A 24,305-nucleotide genomic window follows, 5' to 3' on the forward strand; every position below is an offset into this window, starting at 1 on the left:
TAAAATGTATTCACTAGCAAAGATTTTTTTCTGATAGGTATTTTAAATTAAAATGTAAAAGTATTAGTGTAAGCCAGTAAGGATTAATAGGTAGAATATGAAAACCAATTTTTTTTTTTACAAGCAATATGACAGTATAAGTTACAATTATCTGAGCTGAAAGGAATTACTACTAATTGAAGCTAATTATCTAGGAGTCCAGGGAAGAGTATGTAAGAAAGTAAAATCAGGGGGTGCGTGGGTAGAGGATAGGGTGAGAGATAACTAATCAGTTGCTAAAAGAATCGACTTTTTTCTCTGGCAGCTCCAGAAAAAAGCACCCCTTTTTGTTTGTTTAAAAAACTGCTCCCTCCTATAACCAAGGCAGACACTTTTGCAATTAAAGAGCACAAGTATACATATAAACAATGAGTAAAAAGTCACTTAGCGAGTTCTGGAAGGCTACTGATTGATGTGGATCAGTTCACTAGTCCAAAGACCTTGCTTCTCTCCTCAGCCCAAATCCAACGGACTGAGGAGGAATTCATGCCAGAGTCATCAACCTCTTGAGAGAGAAGTAAACTGGAGTGAGCCACCAGGAAACAACAGAAGCTATTTGCAAAGTTTATTGCCACTGCTTCAAATGCCTGCTTAAGGATAGTTTTCAATTCTCCTATCGTGTACATCCTTCAAGGCTGCTCCTCCCTCCAAGTCCAAGGGTATAGTCATCTACTTGGAGACTGCACATACAAGAGCATCCACCCTTCGGAAAACAACTCGTTCTCACCACCGGATCCAGAAGATACAGGCCTTCCAAAACCAGACCTCCTTCGAAATTAGCCTCTGGGGTGCCCCACTCAAGATCAATCAATTCTTGAATGACCACCATCACAGGGAAAAAAAAAAAGAGGCTTTACGCACAGAAGCCAAAATGGGATTCTTCTTTGGCTCAGACATGGAATCTGTTGTTCTAGGTACTCCCAGCACTTTTAAGGGCTGGCAGTTCATCTCTATGGAAGAACTGTAGCATAATCATATACAGTTCTAATCCTGGAAGAATTGCACCATCCTCAGAGTCAGGATCTGCGTCATCATCCGTGCCATCTGGATCTCTATAGGGTAGTCCACTGCCGCTCTAGGAGAACTCCAGCACTTACCAGTCAGTCCAAGCAAGGCTTGAACCTGTGACTCTGGCTTGGGAGTATTAGATGTGGCTGAGGACTACACCTGAAGAAAGGATTGCAATCCCTGGAAAAATTCTAACCATGAAAATGTAGAGAAGTACCCAGACTAGGAGGTACCTAAGGCATACTCACTGAGCTGCCTTCCCCTGCTGAAGAACCAGTTAGAGTTCCAAAATCAGGCACCCCACCTGAAAAGTCTTTACCCAGAACTACATCTGGTTGGGAAGAACTAGGCTTAGTGAAATCAAAGGCAGATAATTCTCCCTGAGCCTCCAAACAGCACTGGCATAAAGTCAGAGGGCACTCCTGGTTGAAATGCCCGAATATGACAGGCAGTGCAAAGAGAAAGGCGCTTAGGTTTCTTAGATATAGGTGCCATTAGGCTGGCAGCATGCTGAACGGTGGCTAGAATCGTGCATCTACCTTTTTTTTTGGGGGGGGGGGGGCATTCCAATGGTAGGCACTGGGAAAAAATATTAAGCGCACAGCAATGCTCAACTTGTGTGCACAACTAAGCAGATGGCCACTTAAGGTGACGCTTAACTTGGATGCACACACTACTAGGCCTGCTTAAGCATCCAAAAACTGGATGCACAACTTGGATGCACAGCTAGACGCGCACAGCGAACAGACACTCCTGTAGAGGGCAGTCTAAAAAAAGCACGCAAAATGTCGTTGAGGCTTACCACCCGGCACACAGCAAATAAACTTCAAAGCAGGTCCTAGCCTACAGAGGTTGCTCACACCGTTAGGCTGCCCATGTCCTTTGACCTCCCATGGAGCAGGACGAATTTCGGAATGGCACGTCAAGCACAAAGACCGGAGGAAAGGAGGAAGCCCACTGCAAAAAAAGCCCTCCTTCTTTGTCTATTTCTTTTTTTTTTTTTTTTTTTTTAAACTTACTTGAGCTCAGCCTTACCTGGCTGAATACAGAGAATGTCTCCGGCTCGAGGGGAGAGGGCATTTGCTGCCACTGCTACACTCTGCTTCCTGCACCCGCTGCCTTTCAGCTGCTTAACAGCTAAATCCACGCCGGCTGAAAAACCAGCTACTGGACCAAGGCACTCATCTCAGGGACCATGGAAATCACCTCAGGAATTCTCAACCGTAGGAGGGACCTTTTGGTATCACCACAGGAGAGCAGGGTGATGCACGTCACCATCTGCTGCAGACTGAGAATACTGGCAGGCTGTCACTGAAAGGGTATATACATACTGTGATGTCAGTTTGCTCCGTCTCCATCTGCTGGCAGAGGTGCATAATCTACTTGTTCTGTATTCATCTCACTGGATGCTAAGAAAATGGCCATTATAATGCTGTGGCATCAGGGCCGGTGGAAGCACTAGGTGATCGCCTAGGGCGCCGAGCCGCTGGTGGCCGACAAGAAGGCTCGGCTCATATGGCCGCCGAAGATCAGCAGGGCTGTGGTGGACCTCACGTCCACGTGTGGTGGACCTCACCTCCACTTGTGGTGGACCCCCAGCCCACGTGAGGTCCACCACAGCCCTGCCGATCTTCGGCGGCCGTATGAGCCTTCTTGTCGGCCACCAGTGGCAAGGCGCCCCCTAATGCTAGGCGCCCTAGGCGATTGCCTAGTTCACCTAGTACTTCCACCGGCCCTGATGCCACAGCATTATAATGGCCATTTTCTTAGCATCCAGTGAGATGAATACATAACAAGTAGATTATGCACCTCTGCCAGAAAAAGGTCGCATCTAAGCCTGCAAATACTCCTCCTTCCTGCCCCCACGGACCCGGAAGAAAAATGTTGCCAGAGCCGCGCAGGCAGGAAGGAGGAGGAGCATCAGCCGTGTGCCGGAAGAGGAGCATTAGCAGCGTACCGGAAGGAGGAGGAGCATCAGCCACGTACAGAAGAGGAGCAGCGCTTAAGGGCCGCCGCGAATCCCACATAGTGGGCGGCCCAAGAAGACCAGGGCCGCTGCAGAGCCCATCCTGTGGCGACCCGTGAAGAGGAGGCCGAGATGTGAGAGAGAGGCTGAGGATCTGTAGAGTGTGTGCGTGCATGAGAAAAGTTGAGAGATTGTGTGTGAGAGTGAGTTGAGAGACTCTGTGTGGGAGTGAGGACCTGAATGTCTGCAGAGACAACATGTGAGAGCCTGTGTGTGTGTGTGAGAGAGACAGCATGTGACAGTGAGCCTGTGCTTGAGCAAGACAGCATGTGGGAGTGAGAGAGAGCCTGGGTGTGTGAGTCAGACAGCATGTGCCAGTGAGAGACTGTATGTATGAATGATTGTATGAAAGAGAGAGCCTGCATGTGTGCGTGTGTGTGTGTGTGTGTGTGAGAGACTATGTGAGAATGAGAACCTGACTGTGTGCTTGAGGTAAGAAGACATATGGAGAGAAAAGAAATAGAAAAAAAAGACAATATAATAGGAATTGGCAAAAAAAAAAAATAAGAAAGGAAAGGTGGAAAAATAAATCATGTGACCACCCCATTAGAAAACTAAGATCAGATAGCACAGTAAAAAAAAATAAATTACTTTTTACTGATTGGCACATGTAATCTTTGGGAATGTGCAAGAGTAGCACTTTCTCTATGCGGATCTCACAATGTAGGAGATCAGCATGGAGGAAGTGGAAGCCCACAGGGCCTGCAGAGAGGAGGCAGCAGAATGGGCTTCAGTGCCAGTAGCAGCAATCAGTACCTCCCCAATAGCCACGCGGCAGCAGTGACAGTGGCAGCAGAGGAATGAGAGAGGCTCTGAGGTTGCTGGCAAAAGAAAGAGAGGGGGTCTGCCTTAGGTGTGCATGTGTATGAATGGGAGTCAGCCTGGGGTATATGTGTGTATGAGAATGAATGGGTGTCTTCCTGGGGTTTGTATGTGTGAGAATAGGTGCCTGCCTGTGTGTGGTGCACGTGTGTATGTGAAAATGAATGTGTGCATGTCTGGGGGATGGGGAGGGTGTGGTGTGAAAATGAATGGAAGCCTGCCTGGGGGTCAGTGTGAGAATGACTGGAAGCTTGCCTATGTGTGTGTGTTTGTGCGAGAATAATTGGGAGCTTGCCTGGGTGTGTGTGTTTGTGTGTATGTGAGGGAGCCAGTGAGAGTGATAGCATGAGTGTGTATGAGAAAATCCAGGGGAGTAAGAGTGTGTGGGGGGGTGTTGGGGAGAGAGTGTCTTACACCCTGAGAGTGTGTCAGTGTCTGTGAGAGTGAGATGTTATGGTGGGTATAACAGCATGAATGTGTATGTATGTGACAATGTATGAGTGAGAGAGAATGGACATGTGAGTATGTGTGAGAGAGAGGATAACCTCCTAATCCTCGACAATATCATGGTGACTGGAAATCAAGAGCTCCCATGCATGGACAGCAGGGGCTTTTTAAAATCCTTATTAGTTTTAATTATTGGGTGTTATTTGATATATGTGCTGTTTTGAAATATTTTATTGGCGTTTGGGAAATTGTAAAAATTGTATATGATTTTAATTAATAGATATTCTATTTATCAGTAGTTTTAAAATATTCTTTTATTAGTATGATTTACTATTATAACTGATGCTTTATGTTTCTTGATTTTATTGTTTGAAGAGGAATGGTGGTTCTGTTTTTCCATTATTAATACACAGAGTCTGGCTTCTTCGGGTTTCCATTTCAGTTTTTTCTAATTTGTGCTCCTTTATTTTGTATTCTGTATTTGGTGAGGGTCTGTCTCTGCTCTGTGTGTGTGACCATGATGAGAGATTCTGCTAGCATGTAGTGTCTGTATAGGGATCTATAGCAATTGGGTTTGTTTTGTTTCCTCAGTAGGTGGTGTATTGGTATTCTAGGACCCAGTGTAATATTTTCCCTTGCTTATTCACAGGTAGGGCTATTGTTGTTTGAGTCCTAGTTGTTGTTACTATTATGTTACGATGGGATTGCAGTATAGATTTTGAGTGTCTTTTTTTGCGGGGTTTTGTGTTAGTTCACAATGTGTCTGGCAGTGGAAGGTGTTTGTGCTGCTGTTACTGAGAGGTGACACCAGAATTTGAAAATATCTTTTAGTATGATGAGCTGTAAGGGAAACATCCAAGCTCCATTGTTTGGGGGAATTTCAGTGGATGCACAGATTTACAGAACTGGAGGTGCAAGATTTGTATTGACATTCTGTCCGTTCCTATATATTCCAGACTTCACTTTCATAGCCATATAGAATTAGTTGAATGAGGCTATCAAAATAATTTTATAGTATACTAGAAGTGTGAAACTGGCCAGTTTTTAGAAATTTCGCAGAAGACCCTTTGGACTTTTTTATTAACACTTTTTTTTATAACCAGTTTTAAAGCAGGATCTATGCTATAGAGGTAGGTGTGATGAAGAAATGTCATTTTGGCTCCTCCCCCCCCCAAAAACATTCTTCTGTCTAGACATCACAGATTTCTGTGACCTTAAGCATTAGTACAAGAAGGATTACGGGGGGATGCTGGAGAGGCACACAAATGCATTGGCCCCCGGGTGCCGGAGACCCTTGATGCACCACTGGGTGTGAGCCATATGGAGCCGGAAGTGAGGACAAAGAAGAGAGGAGATTTGGCGGGCCGCAAACAGTGCCCAACCTGCTCGCGACCCAGAAAACCACACAGTCAGCGGGCGTGATCGAGAATGAGTAGGAATCGGGACCAAGACCGGGGGGGGCGCAAGTGAGAAGGCTCGCCTAGGGCGCCTAATCCCCTTGCACCGGCCCTGTGTGGCATTGTGCATACCATTATGTAAGTACATTGGGTATTAGAACAACATGCATTACAAGCAGCAGATAATGCATGTCAAATTCTAATGAAGGTTAGTAGAAAGACCCCTTTAGGTTTGGCTGGCAGCATGTACCCACTGCATAGAGAAGAGATATATACCTTGATATAAATAATAAACATACATCACATGCAGAAGAGAGAACATTTAGATCCTTCTGATTAGACATTTACCTTAATTTGTAAACAAAGTTCTTCCAAAGGTGTTCTTACAATTTCTGGTAACTGATAGTCATCCAGTAGGCTGTCTCTTAGAGCGTTGTACAGATGATAGCAATGACCTGGCTGAACTCTGTGCAATAAAATTTAAATTAAATCTTAAATACATTTTTTCCTAATGGAATTCAGTAAGTTCATATTAACAGGACCAAGTTAGTTAGTTCAGGCACTAAAAATGTTATTCTGGAGTCTACTTATTTTCACAAGTGCCAGAAGAGAATCAGTGGAGTGGTGTATTTCAACAAGTCTAAAAGAAAAAAAAAGTATTTATGTTATGAGGATTCATAGCTGCTTACTTTAACAGTACAATCCTCATTTCATTTTCCCTACACCTTTTAAGCCAGTTTCAAATTAGTCTTAAATACATTCCTTGATTGTTAAAGGAAGCTCATTTTGCAGTTCAAAACCAGTCAAACAAGTTTCCAAAAATATTGTAAGAGGAACCTAAACAAAGATTGTATTGTAGGTCTTTGCCGCAGAAAAAAAAAAGCCAAGAAATAATGATTTGATAGGCACTAGCTAACAAGATCTAGGTATACTAACTGTACCTTTAGTTTCTCTCTCAGCAGCAGGTTAGCAAGGCATAAAATTGAGATAGCGTTCAGTAGTGTGAATAGATTGTATGAGTAACACAAAAAAAACCCCATGTTATTTCAAAACTGCATTTAGTGATAGAGGATCTTTGTTTTTAAGAAGTTTAATCCTCCGGTTTTGGCCACAGTCATCACATATTTGTGGCCCCAGTGGGGGTGAGTATCAGGCTGTTAACCCTCAAAATTGTCACATTCTCAATCTCAGTCAAAAGGCTAAAACAGGATAGTTTATGGCAGAGACTTTATATTTTACCTTAACCAAAATGATTAATTCTTAAACCCAGAAATGTAGTATGTGAACCCTTATTCTGGTTTCATTCATATATTTAACACTGACGTAGGGGGAGTTCCAGCAGTCATGGTTACCTATATTTAATCATAATTATAGTCTACAAATCACATAAGGAAGACCAAACTAACAGTTGCCAAATAACTCAATTTCTGGAGGAAGATTTTGGGCCAATTCTAGTTTTTTGGCTTCCTTTCCTGATGCATTTTGGTATATTCCTGATATCCAATGGAAGAAGCTAGGTTACAAATATCACAATGGAAGGGGATGGGGATTCAAAATCCAGGACTAACCAGAAATTGAATCACTTGACAGCTCTGCATTAAAGTAATATAGTCAGGCACATACTTTTGTAAGCCTTTGCAGCCATATAGAAAATCTTTGATGCAATAACTCTTAAATATAATTGAATTAAAAATAAACTATTGCCAAGTTGCTCATTTTTCTCACCTTCCTGCTCGTCCTTTCCTTTGCTTGGCATTGGCATGGCTAACCCACTCTGCCGACATTGTGCTGATGTTGTTGTGTGTGTCATAGTGTGTTTCTTTTATTTTTCCTCCATCTATAACATGTACCACATCATCTATAGTAATGCTATAACAGATTTAAAAAACAAACAAAGACAAAACTATTTAGTTATGTCCAAAATCAGGAGCTCTATTGGCTAACATCTTCATACTAAAGTTTATGGATATCTTTACTGCAATATGTAGTTAATATTTTCTGGAGAAACATAAGTCAATCACTGTTTCAGGACACTAAGCCTGCAAATGTACCAGTTTGCTGTGTGAATTATACCCATAGTAAGTAAATTGGTTTCATATATGGGCATATCTTAAAATCCTGAAATATTTGTTTTCCTCAGATGAGTCCTGGTGTTTGGACCTACTGATAGGGAAGATCCTCATCATTTAGACTTTGGTTTAATTTTATCTCATTGATTTTCAGGTTTAATTAATTTCACGTTTATATTCTGTTTTTTTGTGATAGATCAGTCACTTCAAAGCAAGCTTTCAAAAACCAGATAGCCAACAAAACTGTCTATGTCAAACAATCAGGAGTTTAAAATTCTGCTTAAGATTCCTTCCTCCTGTAAGAAAACTTACATGGGATGACTCTAGGAGCCATGAACCTAGAAAGAACAGACAACATACTGGTAGACACTCAGTTTGCATTTGAAACCTTGAATGTAATCCCTGGATCAGGATGCATTAAGATCTTCCTTGAGTAGAACATGCCAGAGGCAGACATATCTGACATTCCTGAAAAGCAAGGTATCAACTTTTTGCTCCAGGAGGAGACTGGAAGGCAAATTAGCTGCAAACACCTTCTCCTTTCATTGAGCAATAGATCTGCTGCATATGCCTTTGGTGGTCAAAGCCTTACCCTCAGAAGGAATCAGCAAGCCATAATCCTGGTAGCTCCCTTTGGACGGAAACAGATCTGGCTTCCACTTCAGTTGTTGTCTCTGAGGAAATCAATTAACTTAGGAATTTCTCTAACTTTGATTTTGCAAAAATGGGGACAATCGTGCTTGGACCTGCTAGCACTTAACTTAGACCTACCACCTAAAAATTGCAGGCAAGTGTGTTTTCGGTTCCACGACTCAGCAGATGTAAAAGCATGTTTATAAGTTTAATAATGTATGTGTATTTACCACTTACAAAATTCAAAATTGTGCATGTGCTTCCAAACCCCAGGTCATAATGCATCTAAACCACAACTTATACCATTTACATGCAATTCTGCTATGACGTTCATACAGCTGCTATTTGCAGAATACTACGTATTGATCTTTAATGATTTTGTTTAAGATATTGTGATATTTATGTACGTATGCTGGATGACAGATGCTGTAAACCGCTTTGAACACGTGTGGTAAGAATGCAGCATAAAAATCCAATAAATACATTTTTATTTTTAAATATTTATATGCCCTATAATCCAACATTCTTAGAGGCTAACAAAGACATACACATACACAATATTAAAAACAAACGAACAATATTTTTCCAAATAATGCCAAGGAATACCTCAGATGAAAATAGTAAATGAGGCATATTAGATCATGTCACAGCTACTAGTCAGAAATAGGCAAACCCTCACAAACATGTAGGAAAAACCTCAAAATCATCTGAAAGCATCATTAAAAAGGTTTTTAAATTTTTCTTAGCTTTTAGAGTTGCCTTTCTTCTCAAGGCCTCAGGTAACAAGTTCCATAGACTTGGGCCTGCCACTGCAAACATTCTCACGGCTTTCATCTAATCTAATTGTCCTAGCTGAAGGAGCATCCAAAAAACAGCAAGCAGAAGAATATAGCTCTCTAGTAGGACTATGAATTTTTAACAAAGCAGTGATACATGGCGTTTTGAAATCTTTCCTTTCTTCCAACGCCCATGTTTTTGCTCCCTGTTTAATGTAACTTTACCTTCTATATAGTTGTTAATTGGTTTCCCCTTGTTCCATTGTAAACCGGTACGATAAGACTTGGTCTTGAGCATCGGTATATTAAAAGAATTTAAATAAATAAAAATAAATATTATCAACAACACTGCCTAGATCCTTTTCCTGAATGGTGACTCCTAATGTGGAACCTTGCATTTTGTAGCTATAATTTGGGTTACTCTTCCCTAAGTGCATCATTTTGCACTGTCCACATTAAATTTCATTGGCTATTTGCATGCACAAACTCCCAGTTTTGCAACGTCCTCTTGCAATTTTTCACAATAGTCTTGTGATTTAACAACTTTGAATAATTTTGTATTCATCAGCAAATTTATCACCTCACTTGTTGTTCCCATTTCCAAGTCATTTATAAATATATTAAAAAGCAGTGGGATATGATAGAGGTGTTTAAAATCATGAGAGGTCTAGAACTTGTAGATGTGAATCGGTTATTTACTCTTTCGTATAATAGAAAGACTAGGGGGCACTCCATGAAGTTAGCATGTGGCACATTTAAAACTAATCGGAGAAAGTTCTTTTTTACTCAACGCACAATTAAACTCTGGAATTTGTTGCCAGAGGATGTGGTTAGTGCAGTTAGTATAGCTGTGTTTAAAAAAGGATTGGATAAGTTCTTGGAGGAGAAGTCCATTACCTGCTATTAACTGAGTTGACTTAGAAAATAGCCACTGCTATTACTAGCAACGGTAACATGGAATAGACTTAGTTTTTGGGTACTTGCCAGATTCTTATGGCCTGGATTGGCCACTGTTGGAAACAGGATGCTGGGCTTGATGGACCCTTGGTCTGACCCAGTATGGCATGTTCTTAACAAATCCTTGAGGCACTCCACTATTCACCTTTCTCCATTGGGAAAATTTATAATTTAGCCCTATTCTCTGTTTTCTATCTTTTAACCAGTTGTCAATTCACAATAGGACACTGTCCCCCTATCCCATGCCATTTTAATTTCTTTAAAAGTCTCTCAAGAGGTACTTTGGTAAATGCTTTCAGGAATTCCAGATATACTATAATCAACTGGATCACCTTTATCCACATGTTTATTAATGCCTTCACTGAACTCGATAAGACAGAAAAGACCATTGCAAAACTATTCCAGAGATACCGATAGCAAAATATCATGGTTAAGTGTATCAAAATCTGATATTATATCAAGTAAAACCAACAAATGTTTCCTGCATCAAATCCACAACCGATTGTATCAATACTTGAAATCATGAGATGTTCCATGCTAAACATCTTATTTTGGCATTTATATAGCATCCTAAGCCAAAAGCCCTTTCACAGTAAATTTCACAAAAATGAATCCTTGACCTAGAAATATTATAATCTAAATACATACCAGAAGCACTAGACGATAAAGCACCTTTAACAGGTATTTTCTGAAGACAGGGGACTCACCAGTCATAGAAATGGATGACAGCATGAAGTCCAGACTAGTTTCTAGCTCCAGACCTTGCTTCTAGCTCTAATGTGGGTTAAAGAGCTGGCTCAGCTTGGCAGCTTCAGTTCCACCAACAGCTGCAGCATGAGCATTAAGGGTAATAACTGCTGCTCCATGCAGGTTCTCTACTAGTATTCCTGACCCCAATTCTGGTGCTCCAGATCATAACTCCTTTGCTAACCTATAAAGCTAATACCCATGGGGCAAAATATTCAAGACGAGAACTGCAAATCCTCTCCACAGTAGAGGACTATGAAACTCCACCTACTTAGGCTCCTTCTAACCATTCAAGAGAGAGGGAAAGGAGAAGTTTCCTTAACTGTTAATTTCCTTTCCATTAATCCAGCTACACCAGTCTAGCCCTGACAAGTGGGTTATTTCCCCCTACTAGCAATTGAGGCAGATAACACTGTTTTCCATTGTGACATCACAGCCACTATTTAGAAGGTGATGCTAGCAGTAAGAATCAAGTAACCTGACAAAGTTTTGGATTAGACCCCCATCAAAGTAATTCAAATCCAAATTCAACCAGAAATCTGAGAAATTTCCCTGCAACCTACTACAAAGGCAAAGAGAGAGAACAAAGGATAGGGAACAGAAAGGACCAAGGCCCTCAACGAGATATCAAACAAAATCAGCCAGAAAAATACAGTTTTGCTTCCCAGATCCTACCACCCCAGCATATCTAGCCAATAATGCTTCACAAAGGTGTGCAGGGAAGACCAAGTGACTGCCCTGCAAATATTGGCTGGTACAAGTGATGCACCTCCACCCAAAATGCTAACTGGGCCCTGGTGGAATATGCACGCACCAATTCTGGAGGCTTCTTGCCCTTCAGTAAGTATGCTGAATTGATTCGCCTCCTTGATCCAGTGAGTCAGAGTAGACTTAGAGGCCACCTCTCCTTTACATGGACCTCCAAAAAGGACAAATAATCTGTCTAATTTGAGGAAGGAATTAGTGACCAACAAAAAGCTCAAAATAAATTTCTGCATATTCAGACAGGTCAAAACCCCTCCCAAGAGAAAGATGGAAGTGATATTGACTAATTAATGTGAAAAATGGAATTCACTTTCAGGAGAAAGTACAGCACTGGTCAAAAAACCACCACTTCCACTGAAATCACCAGAAAGGGGTCCCGGCAAGATAGTTCCGAGCGGAACAAACTGCCACCAGGAATGCCAATAAATCCATCAAAGAACTGTTTCAGGGGCTCAAAGGGGGCCTCCGAAAGAGCCCGCAGCACCAGATTGAGAACCCACGGGGGGAGAGGGGACGGAAGGACGACGAGAATGGGCCAGAAAGGTGGGCGCACCTTTTGAAACTTCTCAAAAAAAAAAAAAAAACAGGACACATCAAGATGAGCTGCTATGGAGCCATCCACTATGGGCCCCCCAGTAGCAAGCAATAGCTGCCACCTGCACTTTTAAAGAGTTCAGGGCCAGCCCGGCTGCTCTGAAGAAAGGCCATGATACTGGAAATATCCTGCTAGGGAGACAGTACTGCTCAAACAGACACCAGACCTGAATATAAGCCAAGGAAGTGGACAATTTCCTAGACTTTAACAGCACAGCGATTACTGCCAAGGAATACCTTTCTTACGGAGCAGTCTCTGCTCATGAGCCAGGCCGTAAGTCAGAATGGAGTCCGATCCTTCATGACCACAGGCTCCTGAGCCAAGAGACCCTGCGCCTTCAGGAAGCGTTAAGAGCAGGTCCACTGGTACAAGAACGCAAACCAACTGAGTTGATTCCCAAGAGGGAAGGGAGAATCAGTCCCACCAGGACCATCAATCAGAGTGTCCCAAGATTAGGCCTATACTCTACTGGGAATCTGAGCCTAAAGCCTTCCTGGAAGAGGCCTACTCATAGATGCGGTATCTGTTCACAACTCTGCACCATTTGCTAGAGACAGAGAAATACTAAGAACTGAAGATAACACCAGACTCCTGTAGGGGGAGTGAAGTCAGCTTTGAGCTTTATTTCTGTCTCTCCTCTGCTGGCGGGGGGGGGGGGGGGAGGAACGACACGGACGGGACATAACACACTTGTCTGAACCGGTTTGGCATGGACAATAAGGAAAAGAATCTTATTTAATTTTACAGAAGATTGTATATCTTTCACTTAATCCCAAGCTGGACAAACCTTAGAGAAGCATGTTAAGGGCTATAATACCAGCAGCATAGTTACATCAGTGGCCCATCTCAGGTCAGTGTCTATAGAAGATTTGCAGGACTGCTATGTGGAGCTCAATCCATGTATTCAAGTGCCATTACTGCCTAGTTACTGATTCTTAATGAGAAAGTAGGTTTGGAAAGTCCATTTTTCAGGATCCTTTTGAGGCTCAGAGGCCAATTCCAGTCTCCCAGGGACTATTATGATTTAGGATTGCTTTGAAAAAATAAGGCAAGGAAAAGGGATTTCTAATCTAGCAAAAACAATAAGTCAAAACTAGGGAGTCCCATCTGTGTGACTAGTGATTGACTGTCTTCAACAAAGTAAAGTTGCTTAACTGTAACAGGTGAGGTGTTTTCTGAAAACGGTGAATTACCCATCATACATTCCTTCCCCTTTTTCTGGATTTCAATTTATTAACAGAACTGAAGCACACAGTGTGCTGGGGGGGGGGGGGGGGGGGGAGGGGGGCAGTGCACATCCAGAGAGCTCTTTTCAGGAAATGCCTGTAAACGTCTTTCCAACAAATAGAAGAAAATTATATTAAACCTGTTACCAGAAAAAACCGCAACAAACTTACAAAATAGCCAAAAGATTATCATCAAACCTGCAAAGGAAGCTCAGTAGTGATTATAGATATACAAAAATACATAGAAGAGGGGTTCAGATGATTCTCAAACAATGCATATTCCAGGAAATTTTACATCCCACACAGAAATACATTAAATAACTGAAAAATCTTAATTTCAAAGCAGTCTCAACTGGAAAGCAGAGCTGCTTACCTGTAACAGATGGTCTCTATGGACAGCAGGATGTCAGGCCTCACAAGTGGGATGCCATCATCAAATGAAGTCTGGTATGGGAGTTTGACTTCAAAGTTTTTAGAAGCTTTCAGCATGCACCACTGGACAAGTGCATCCTTAATCACTCCCTGTATCTCATATGCAAGCTCCTCAGTTCATTATACAGATAAAGACTAAACCAACTTCAAGTGGAAGGCGGCATGTTTCGCAAGAAATGACATCCTGCTGTTCATGGAGAACACCTTTTGCAGTTTAACAATTCTGCTTTCTCCAAGGACAAGCACGTTGACAGCCCTCACACATGAGGAATCCCTAGCCATAGATTGCACCAAACGAAAAAAGGGAAAAATAACCAAGATCAAGTGCCAATAGGTAAAACTGCTTTTTAGTGGCACAGGCCATTTTTTTTTAAGCCTGCAGGGCAGACGAGAACCACAATAACAAGCCCGAGAAGAGATGGAGTTGGCTTCTACACCTCAAAGAGACTCTGCAGGACAAATTAGCAAACCTGTCACATCGAGAGTCCCTGTTCAAGTAATAGTGTGATATGAATTTGTGAAGAGAACTCCACATCGCAGCCTTGCTATTTCTTCCATGCAGACACATCTTAGGTGGACTACTGAAGCCACCATGCCTCTGACATGGCCCACTAGATTCAAACCTGCCTGGGCACAACAGAAGAAGATACAATCTGCTAGGAAAGTGTGCATTAGGCACCAGCAATGTAGAGATTACTTACCTGATAATCTTGTTTTCCTTAGTGTATGCAGATGGACTCAAAACAAGTGGGTATAGTGTGCTCATGCTAGCAGTTGGAGACGGATCTGACGTCAGCACGGGTACATATACCCCCGCAGGAAGTGCAGCAATTCAGTAATCTTCCTTGCAAAAGCCTTATGGATAGATGTGTAACTGACCAATCGTTTAAATGAATAGGATTACCCTGACTGATTGATAGTAGCTGGAGACCGCCAGTGTTCTCAACCGGAAGGCGTCGACACCCGGCAGGGTGGATGCCCTATTATAAGAAAAACATGGCTTACCGTGAGTCAGTGAATCCCCATGTATGCCGGCAGCTGGGCGGGATGCTGAGTCCATCTGCATACACTAAGGAAAAGGAGATTATCAGGTAAGTAATCTCTACATTTCCTAGCGTGTAGCAGATGGACTCAAAACAAGTGGGATGTACAAAAGCTACTCCCGGACTGGGCGGAAGGCTGCCCGAGGTCCGTTCAGGATTGCCCTCGCAAATGCTGTGTCCTCCCTGGCCTGGACGTCCAAACGGTAGAATCTGGAGAAGGTATGGAGGGAGGACCACGTCGCCGCTTTACATATCTCTGCAGGCGACAGCATCCTAGTTTCTGCCCAAGAGGCCGCTTGGGCTCTGGTAGAGTGAGCCTTGACCCGTAGATGTGGTGGTTTTCCCGCTTCTACGTAGGCTGCCTTGATAACTTCTTTGATCCAGCGGGCGATGGTTGCCCGTGAGGCCACTTTCCCTTGCTTCTTCCCGCTGTGAAGGACGAACAGGTGGTCCGTCTTTCGTACTGCTTCTGACATTTTCAGGTATCTGGACAGCAGCCTGCCGATGTCGAGATGGCGTAGTATTCAACCTTCTTCCGACTTCTTCAAACCTTCCGTGGTAGGCAAGGATATGGTTTGGTTGAGGTGGAAGTGTGAGACTACTTTGGGTAAGAAGGAAGGAACCGTGCGAAGATGGATAGCCTCTGGAATGATTCTGAGAAACGGATCACGGCAGGACAGTGCTTGTAGCTCTGAGATGCGGCGTGCTGAGCATACAGCCAGCAGGAACACCATCTTCAAGGTTAGCAAACGGAGGGACAGGCCTCGAAGTGTTCTAAAGGCGTGTCCCGCTAGAAATTCCAACACTAGGTTGAGGTTCCACAGGGGTACTGGCCACTTCAGTGGCGGGCGAATGTGTTTGACTCCTTTCAGGAAACGTGAAACATCTGGGTGTGTGGCGATGTTGTTGCCGTCACTCCGGAGACCGTAGCAGGATAGCGCTGCTACTTGAACCTTGATGGAATTGAGGGACAGACCCTTTTGAAGTCCATCTTGCAGGAAATCCAAAATGATAGGGATCTTAGCGGCATGTGGATTGGTGCTGTGAGTTTCGCACCAGGCTTCAAATACTCTCCAGATCCTTATATATGTTAGTGATGTGGAGAACTTGCGTGCTCAGAGGAGTGTATCTATTACCGGCCCCGAGTATCCTCTTTTCTTCAGTCTAGCCCTCTCAATGGCCAGACCGTAAGAGAGAATTGAGCTGGATTCTCGTGGAGGATGGGACTTTGCCGCAGCAGGTCCCTGTGTGGAGGCAGGGGAAATGGAGTCCCTGCCAGTAGTCTTCTCATGTCTGCGTACCAGGGTCTTCTTGGCCAGTCCGGGGCCACTAGAAGAACTAGGCCTCTGTGCCGCTGAATCTTGTGTACAATGGCGCCCAGCAGGGGCCATGGAGGAAAGGCATATAGCAGGATCCCCTGAGGCCATGGCTGTACCAGGGCATCGATCCCCTGGGATAGCGGATCCCGCCTGAGGCTGAAATATCTGGGTACTTGAGCGTTGGACCTGTCCGCTAGTAGGTCCATGCCCGGTGTCCCCCACTGATCCACAATCATCTGGAAAGCTGTGGGCGACAGCTGCCATTCCCCTGGATTTAGGCTTTCTCTGCTGAGGAAGTCTGCCGTGGTGTTGTCCTTCCCGGCGCTGTGGACAGCGGAGATGTCCTGGAGATTTGCTTCCGCCCAAGTCATCAGGGGGGCTATTTCTAGAGATACCTGTTGGCTTCTGGTTCCGCCCTGTCGGTTGATGTATGCCGTGGTGGCGTTGTCCGACATCACTCTGACCGCCCTTGGGCGGTGAGTTCTTCGCAGTGTGCTCCCCATCCGTTCAGGCTGGCATCTGTAGTGAGCAGGGTCCAGGTTGGGGAGGACATTCTTGACCCCCAACTCATGTGGCCGGGCTGCAACCACCACCGTATCTGATTCCGTACTCTAGCTGGTAGAGGTAGGTGTACAGTGTAGTTCTGTGATCGTGGGCTCCACCGAGATAGGAGGGTGCGTTGTAATGGTCTCATATGAGCCCGCGCCCCTGGTATCACTTCCAGAGTGGATGCCATAAGGCCGAGGACCTGTAGGTAATCCCAAGCTGTGGGCCGGATGGCGCTCAGCAGGGCCTGCGGACGATTCCGGAGCTTTGCTCTCCTCTTGGCGGTCAGACTGACCTTGTCTTCCTGGGTGTCGAATCGGACTCTTAGGTATTCCAGCGACTGAGAAGGCTGTAGGGAACTCTTGTTCAAGTTTAATACCCATCCTAGGCTTTCCAGAAGAGCTATAACTCTGTTGGTTGCCTGGTGGCTCTCCTCCGGTGATTTTGCCCTGATCAGCCAATCGTCCAGGTAGGGATGGACGAGGATTCCTTCCTTCCTGAGGGACGCGGCCACTACTACTATGACCTTGGTAAAGGTCCGTGGTGCGGTGCTAACCCGAAGGGTAAAGCTCGGAACTGGAAGTGTTGATTCAGGACTTTGAAGCGTAAATAGTGCTGGTGATCCCGATGGATTGGGATATGCAGGTAGGCTTCCGACAGATCTAGGATGTGAGAAACTCCCCTGGCTGTACTGAATTTTTGACAGACCGCAGAGTTTCCATGCGAAAGCTGGGGACCCGTAGGTGTTGGTTGACCGACTTGAGGTCCAGGACGGGCCGGAAAGTGCCCTCCTTCTTGGGCACAATGAAATAAATGGAATAATGCCCAGAATTTATCTCCCCTGCAGGCACTGGGATTATGGCTTTTAGGGACAGGATCCTCTGCAAGGTAACTTCTAGTTCCGTCCTCTTGAGGGGTGAACAAGGAGATTCCACAAACCTGTCCAGCGGGAGCCGAAGAACGTCCAGGTAATACCCTTCTCGGATGATGGCGAGGACCCACTGGTCCGAGGTAATCTCGACCCACCTGCGGTAGAAGAGGGTTAGCCTGGAGACGGTGACTTCACGAGCTTGAATGGCAGCTTGACTCCGGAGCTCAAGCGAGCCGCAAGCAATTAGTACGAACAATCAGCATCCATCCCGCCGGTGGCTGAACAATTTTCGCCTTAAACAACCGGGCATCAACTTACCTCCATGACATCCAAAAAAAGAGGCACCGATCTGCGGCAATTCTCCTATACAAAAGGGGAAGGAGGACCCCAGGCCCCCATGGCGGGTGCTACAGTGGCGCGGCCGGATAGTGAAAGCGAGCAGGAAGAACCCACAGCGGACGCCCTGTTAAACCCAGACTCACTCATGCCTACGAGGACTGAATTTCGGCAATGGTTTCAGGATTTACGCCAAGATATGAAGACTAATAAACGCGAAATGATGGACAAAATGGCGGAGATCCGAGAGGACATGGCGGACACAGGCCGAAGAGTAGACGATTTGTGACAACAGGCTGGATGGCCAGGAAGTCAGGTTGGACAAGCTCCAACAGCAGGGCACTTCCCTTCACCAGACAACGGAGGAAATTTCAGCCAAATTAGAAGACCTGGAGAACAGGAACAGAAGGTGCAACCTTCGCTTTCGGGGCATCCCGGAGACTGACTCATATAAAGACTGTACGGCTGTGATCCGATCCCTGTGCAGATTTTTTTTTAGCACAGGACCCGAATGGAGGGCAGTCGGAGCATCAGGAGGATGTGGACATTGAAAGAGCTCACCGCACTTTGGGTCCCAGAGTCGGCAATCGCCCAAGGGACATTATCACTTGCTTCCTCCGTTTCCCGCTAAAAGAACGGGTGCTGGCAGTGGCGAGGAAACAGAAATCATGGGAGTGGGAATCGCATCAAATCTCCGTTTTTGCGGATCTATCCCTGCTAACTTTGCAATGACGGCACGCTTACCAACCAGTGACATCTGTTCTTCGGCAGGAAAACCTCAGATATCGCTGGCTGTTTCCCGCGGGCATCTCTATAACGATTAAAGGCATCACAACGAAGGCAACTACCGTGGTGGAAGCGGCGGCCATCTTGACGTCAGCTGGGTTCCAGGTCAAAGTAACAACGCCACAGCCGCAGCGGGAGAGGCCAGAGGCTCCCCGCTGGCAATGGGTGGAACACGGTGGTCGGAGGCTACGACGGAATGCCAGCAGCCCTTCACGCCCAGACGGGGACTGACGGCCTGGACTATAAAGTTTAAGTATATAATATAAATACAGTGGATAACCCAAGGGCTGTATAGCTGGCGTCTGGGCAGCCAGTAGAGAACAGTTTCGGTGCAGCTCAGTGGGTAATGGTTCTACCACAGTTAAGGCTGCGATGGTTGGCAGCCTATTAATACTTTACAAAAGTTTATTAATACATGTTGGCTATGATTGCGGACTGATTGTTATTTAGAAGGTTTTAGGCGTTACTGGAGTCTGAGTTCACTGCCATTAAGACTTCACCGATCTCTTATACCTTCCTGACGGGCCATGCAGTATTGGCACATACAGGAGGGCTTTAGCAGGGGGAGGGGGAGGGGTAGGGGGGAGGGGTAGGGGGGATGGGACAGGGGAGTGTGAGACTGAGCCTTTTATTGTTTCGAGTGGGCATGATCAATTGTGTTTATCATTTCACTGGGTATTACGCACCGGCCTGCAGACTCGTCCCAGCACATGAGGCAGGGACACAGAGTTCTTATCATCTGAGTAGTACCTGGTCCGTTGGTACCAAGATGTGCTACCTAGCAAGGGTATTCTTCACAGCTAAATGATGGCCTTACGCTTATTTTCTCTTAATGTTAAGGGGTTGCAAACACCCCGCAAAAGGCACCTACTTAAGCAAGACATATTGGACCAGGGGGCAATGGTGATATGCTTGCAGGAAACACATTTAAAAAAACGTTACGAACATCTTCTGAATTGGCCCTTGTTTTCTCATCAATATTTCTCTGCGGCCAAACAGGCGTCTAAGTATACAGGAGTCTGTACGTTATTTAGACAGGGACTGGATTTTATCATCCACAGGCACATAGGGTACCCCATGGGAAGGTATCTGTTAGTTTGTTTTGACTATCAGGGCATCACTTACACTCTATTGAATATATACACTCCCAATACCAATCAGAGGGAATTCTATCAGCAGATAGATGAGCTCCTGGACAAGGAAGGGACGGGAATGCTCGTGATAGTGGGTGATTATAACCTAACCATAGATCCTAGTTTAGACAATTCAGGAAGCGCACATGAGGGCACCAGACCCCATAGGAAGAGCTTAAAGTCACTAATGTTTAAATGGAGTTTGGTGGACGGTTGGAGGCAGAGGAACCCCATATCCAGAAATTATACATTTTTCTCTTCACCTCATTGTACGTATTCTCGTATAGACTATTATTTACTCGATAGATCCCTGATGGGCAGGGTTTGTGATATGGATATTAATCCAATAACTTGGTCGGATCACGCATCACGTTAGAACTCAAGACACTTCCGGATGGCACGGGCCTTAAATCCTGGAAACTAAATGACTCCCTTCTGAATGACGAGAATTTTTGCCAACAACTCCATGATGCTATAGGGGAGTACTTTAGTTCAAATGAGGGGGAACCAGCCTTGTTGTGGGATTGCCTAAAAGCAGTGTTGAGGGGCAGATTTATATCTAGAGGCGCACATGTTAAGAAATCTCAGCAGCAGGATAAGCATAGAATAATGGGAGAAATAACTCATTTAGCGCAAGAGCATAAAAGAACGCTCTCTGCACGAGTCTATGGCCAACTGCAGAAAGCAAGAGAGGAGCTGCGGGTAATCACGGAAGCGGAAATGGCGGCCCAATTATTCCTACTAAATGTAGAAAAGTTCGAATGGGGCAACCGTTCGGGAAAGCTGTTAGCTAGGTTCCTGAAGCACAAGCAAACACGGAATCAAATACTTGCCATCAGAGATAGGACAGGGGAATTACTCACCTCGCCCCCAGCGATACGTAGCAGGTTTCAGGAATTCTATGGATCCCTGTATACAGCCTTAACTCATGTGTCTTCAGATCATATACAGGGGTATCTCGACTCTGTTACCCTTCTCACTTTAGATGAGGAAGAGAAAGATATCCTGGATAGGGAAATATCTTTACTCGAAATTCAACAGGCTATTGGGGACCTTAAGGCGAATAAGGCGCCTGGTCTCGATGCTTTACCCCCCAGTTTTACAAAAACATTCTCTACCCTCACTATTGGAGCCTTTACGGGAGCTGTTTAACTCCCTGAGGGAAGGAGGACAGCTGTGGTCTGGATCCAATGTGGCAGGCATTACGATACTGGGAAAGCCGGGCAGAGATCCCTCTCTCTGCGGGTCGTACAGACCTATCTCCCTAATAAATATTGACCTTAAGTTACTTGCTAAAATCTTGGCGAATAGGATGAATAGGGTCATGACTAAACTGGTCCACATGGACCAGGCAGGCTTTATACCAGGCAGGATGGCAGCTGATAACATCCGTAAAATCACTAATCTGATGTGGTGGGCTCGAAAGGAAACAGCAGCCCATGGTCTTCCTTTCGGTGGATGCGGAAAAGGCTTTTGACATGGTGCACTGGCCTTTTCTGTTTTCCACCTTGAGGGCCATGAACTTTGGGGACAAATTCCTTAACTGGCTCCAACAGCTTTACTATATGCCAACAGCGAGGGTGAAAGTCAACGGGGTCTATTCAGAGGCCTTTCATATACAGAGAGGGACGAGGCAGGGTTGCCCCCTGTCTCCGCTCCTATTCGCCTTGTTCCTGGAACCCATGGCGGTCAGAGTGCGAGCCAACTGTGCGATTAAAGGCGTAGAGATTGCAGGTAGTGTGTACAAGATGTCTTTGTTCGCCGATGATATCTTGTTCACCTTGACTGAGCCGGGCACCTCCCTGAAGGGGGCTCTTGAAAAGCTTGGTACTTTCGGAGCGGTATCTGGTTTTAAGCTTAACATTGAGAAATCTGAACTATTAAATGTCACACTATCTCCTCAAGAGCTTCTGACCCTGCAAACCCAATTTCAGTTCCGCTGGGCTCTAACCAAAATTAAATACCTGGGAGTCTACCTCAGTAAAGATCCGGAAGACTTATTTAAACTTAACTATCCACCCCTCATACACCAAATATACGCTGATCTGGATAGATGGTCTGGGCTTTACCTATCATGGTTCGGTAGAATTGCATCAGTGAAAATGAACCTTCTACCCCGCTTAGGTTATTTATTTCAGGCCCTACCTATCCTTATACCCAAATGCAGTGCTAATCAGATGGCAGCGACGTATTTTTTCTTACATTTGGAAAAGGCGCCCGCCGCGGGTGTCTAGAAGGGTCATGTATCGCCCAAAAGAGAGAGGTGGCTTGAGTGTCCCCAACTTAAAAGGGTACTATGCAGCGGCTCAACTCCGAGCCCTTTTTGATTGGAATAGAACAAGGGAACAAAAACAGTGGGTGACAATCGAACAAGCCCTATTTGGTAGGACTCCACTGTGATCCATAATCTAGCAACCGAGGAACACACTACTTCCCTGGAGTGAGTTGGCGTCCTCGACCCAGACCTCTCTCCTGGTATGGGATCAGTGGCGTAAACAACTGACGGGGACGCGCCAATATTACTATAGCTCCTGCCTCCAGACTAATAGTCTATTTCCGGCTGGCACCTCTCCTGGCCCTTTTCAGCAATGGCTCCGAAAGGGAATAACCTGTTTTGGCCAGCTGTGGGATGTTGATAACTTTATCTCCTTCACTACTTTACAAGCTAAATACGCACTGTCCGGAACAGACGTATATCCCTATTTACAAATACGCCACTTTTTTCAGACAGAGAAGGTGGGCCAGGAACTAGCCATGGGCAGAACGCAATTTGAGACATGGTGTGACAAAGCCGATACAATGCGGAGGGCTATTTCTCAGGTTTACACCTATATTAATAAAGATCCACAGCAAAAACCAGCATTTGTGAGGGCTTGGGAGAGGGACCTGGGGCGAACCCTATCAGAGGATACATGGGATCAAATCTTTATCCATACCAAACGGGGGCCTCCCTATTCCCAATTAGCTGAGAATCGATATAAAATTCTACTGCGCTGGTACTGCACACCAGCTAAAATACATAGATTTAACAATGCATATAGCGAACAGTGCTGGAAGGGGTGTGGTCTAGAGGGCACGTTCTTTCACATGTGGTGGTCCTGTATTTACGTACAAAAATTCTGGACGCAGGTCACTCAATTAATCAGGGACATATTGAAGATAGAGCTTACCCTTACTCCAGAACAAACACTACTAAACCTGCCCTACGATGTCAATGTAGCGCAGGGGAAACTCCTCTCCTTTATCATATCGGGAGCAAAATGTGAAATTGCTTTAGAGTGGAGAACGGTGGGTTGCCTGATGATGGGGAAGGTCACCTCGAGATTGAGTAAACTGAGCCTACTGCATGCACAGATGAGATACATTAAACCCAGGAATGCAAATCGGCGCCAGGCCTATTGGCAACCATTTAGGGACTGGCAGGAAAGGGGGCCGGGGGTCAACCTTAATGCCTAACTAAACTGTCGAATACCAGATTCTTACCCAGTGAATCCTTAGCAGTGTCACTCTGGAAATGATATTATGGCTATGTGTTACGAATTTAGTATGTTTAGCTCACACTTATGGGGGGGGGGGGGGATAACAATTTAACTTCTGCTCTATATCTGTAGTGCAAACATGCATTGTAATGTAAGAAAGATCCGTTTATTGTATAATCTGTTATATGCAATGTTATATTTTTGCTCATTCAATAAAAATATTAATTAAAAAAAGAAGAGGTTTAGCCTGCCCCCTATGGCTGCTACTCCCAGATGGGTCGGCTGATTGTCATTGTGGGGTACGGCCGGGACCCGAACCCGAGCCGGTTCCCCTCTTGTTGCGCTTAGTCCGAAAGGGACTGGTTCCTGGCCTGCGGATGAGGTGCTTGGTAGCGAGTCCTGTAAGGGTTGAAGCGCTGAGGAGTTTCAACCTCTGGATGGTCTAGGGAAAGTGCGCTGGCTCCTCCTTGGCCTGTCTTCTGGTAGACGGGGTAATGGAGAGGCGCTCCATTTATTGGCCAGTTTCTCGAGGTCGCTGTCGAACAGGAGGGATCCCTTAAAGGGCATTCTCGTGAGACGTGTCTTGGAAGAGGAGTCGGCCGACCAATTACGTAGCCAGAGCTGCCTCCTGGCTGCCACTGCGGATGATACTCCCTTGGCTGCCGTACGGACTAGGTCGGAGGCTGCGTCAGTGAGGAATGAGAGAGCTGATTCCATCTCTTCTCCCGGGGTGTTATTCCTAGCCTGTGATAAACAGGAACGCGTCACCACGTGGTGCAGCAGGGTCGCAATTCGTAGGGACATGGCTGCCACCTCAAAAGCTTGTTTCAGAATGGCATCCATGCGCCGGTCA

General features: G+C 45.2%; 1 protein-coding gene across 3 annotated transcripts in view; it reads right to left on the minus strand.

Annotated features, from left to right (window-relative positions):
- Window positions 1-24,305, minus strand: part of DHX36 (DEAH-box helicase 36) — a 518,365-nt gene that overhangs the window by 211,192 nt on the left and 282,868 nt on the right. For all 3 annotated transcript variants that reach the window (XM_029615334.1, XM_029615333.1, XM_029615335.1), the window contains 2 exons: window positions 7,465-7,608; window positions 6,088-6,205 (listed from right to left, as the gene is read on the minus strand). In XM_029615334.1, coding sequence (XP_029471194.1) covers window positions 6,088-6,205; window positions 7,465-7,608 — 262 coding nt within the window. The remainder of the gene's footprint in view (window positions 1-6,087; window positions 6,206-7,464; window positions 7,609-24,305) is intronic.

This window comes from Rhinatrema bivittatum, chromosome 9 (assembly GCF_901001135.1).
Source record: "Rhinatrema bivittatum chromosome 9, aRhiBiv1.1, whole genome shotgun sequence".
In the NCBI taxonomy this organism is placed as follows: domain Eukaryota; kingdom Metazoa; phylum Chordata; class Amphibia; order Gymnophiona; family Rhinatrematidae; genus Rhinatrema; species Rhinatrema bivittatum.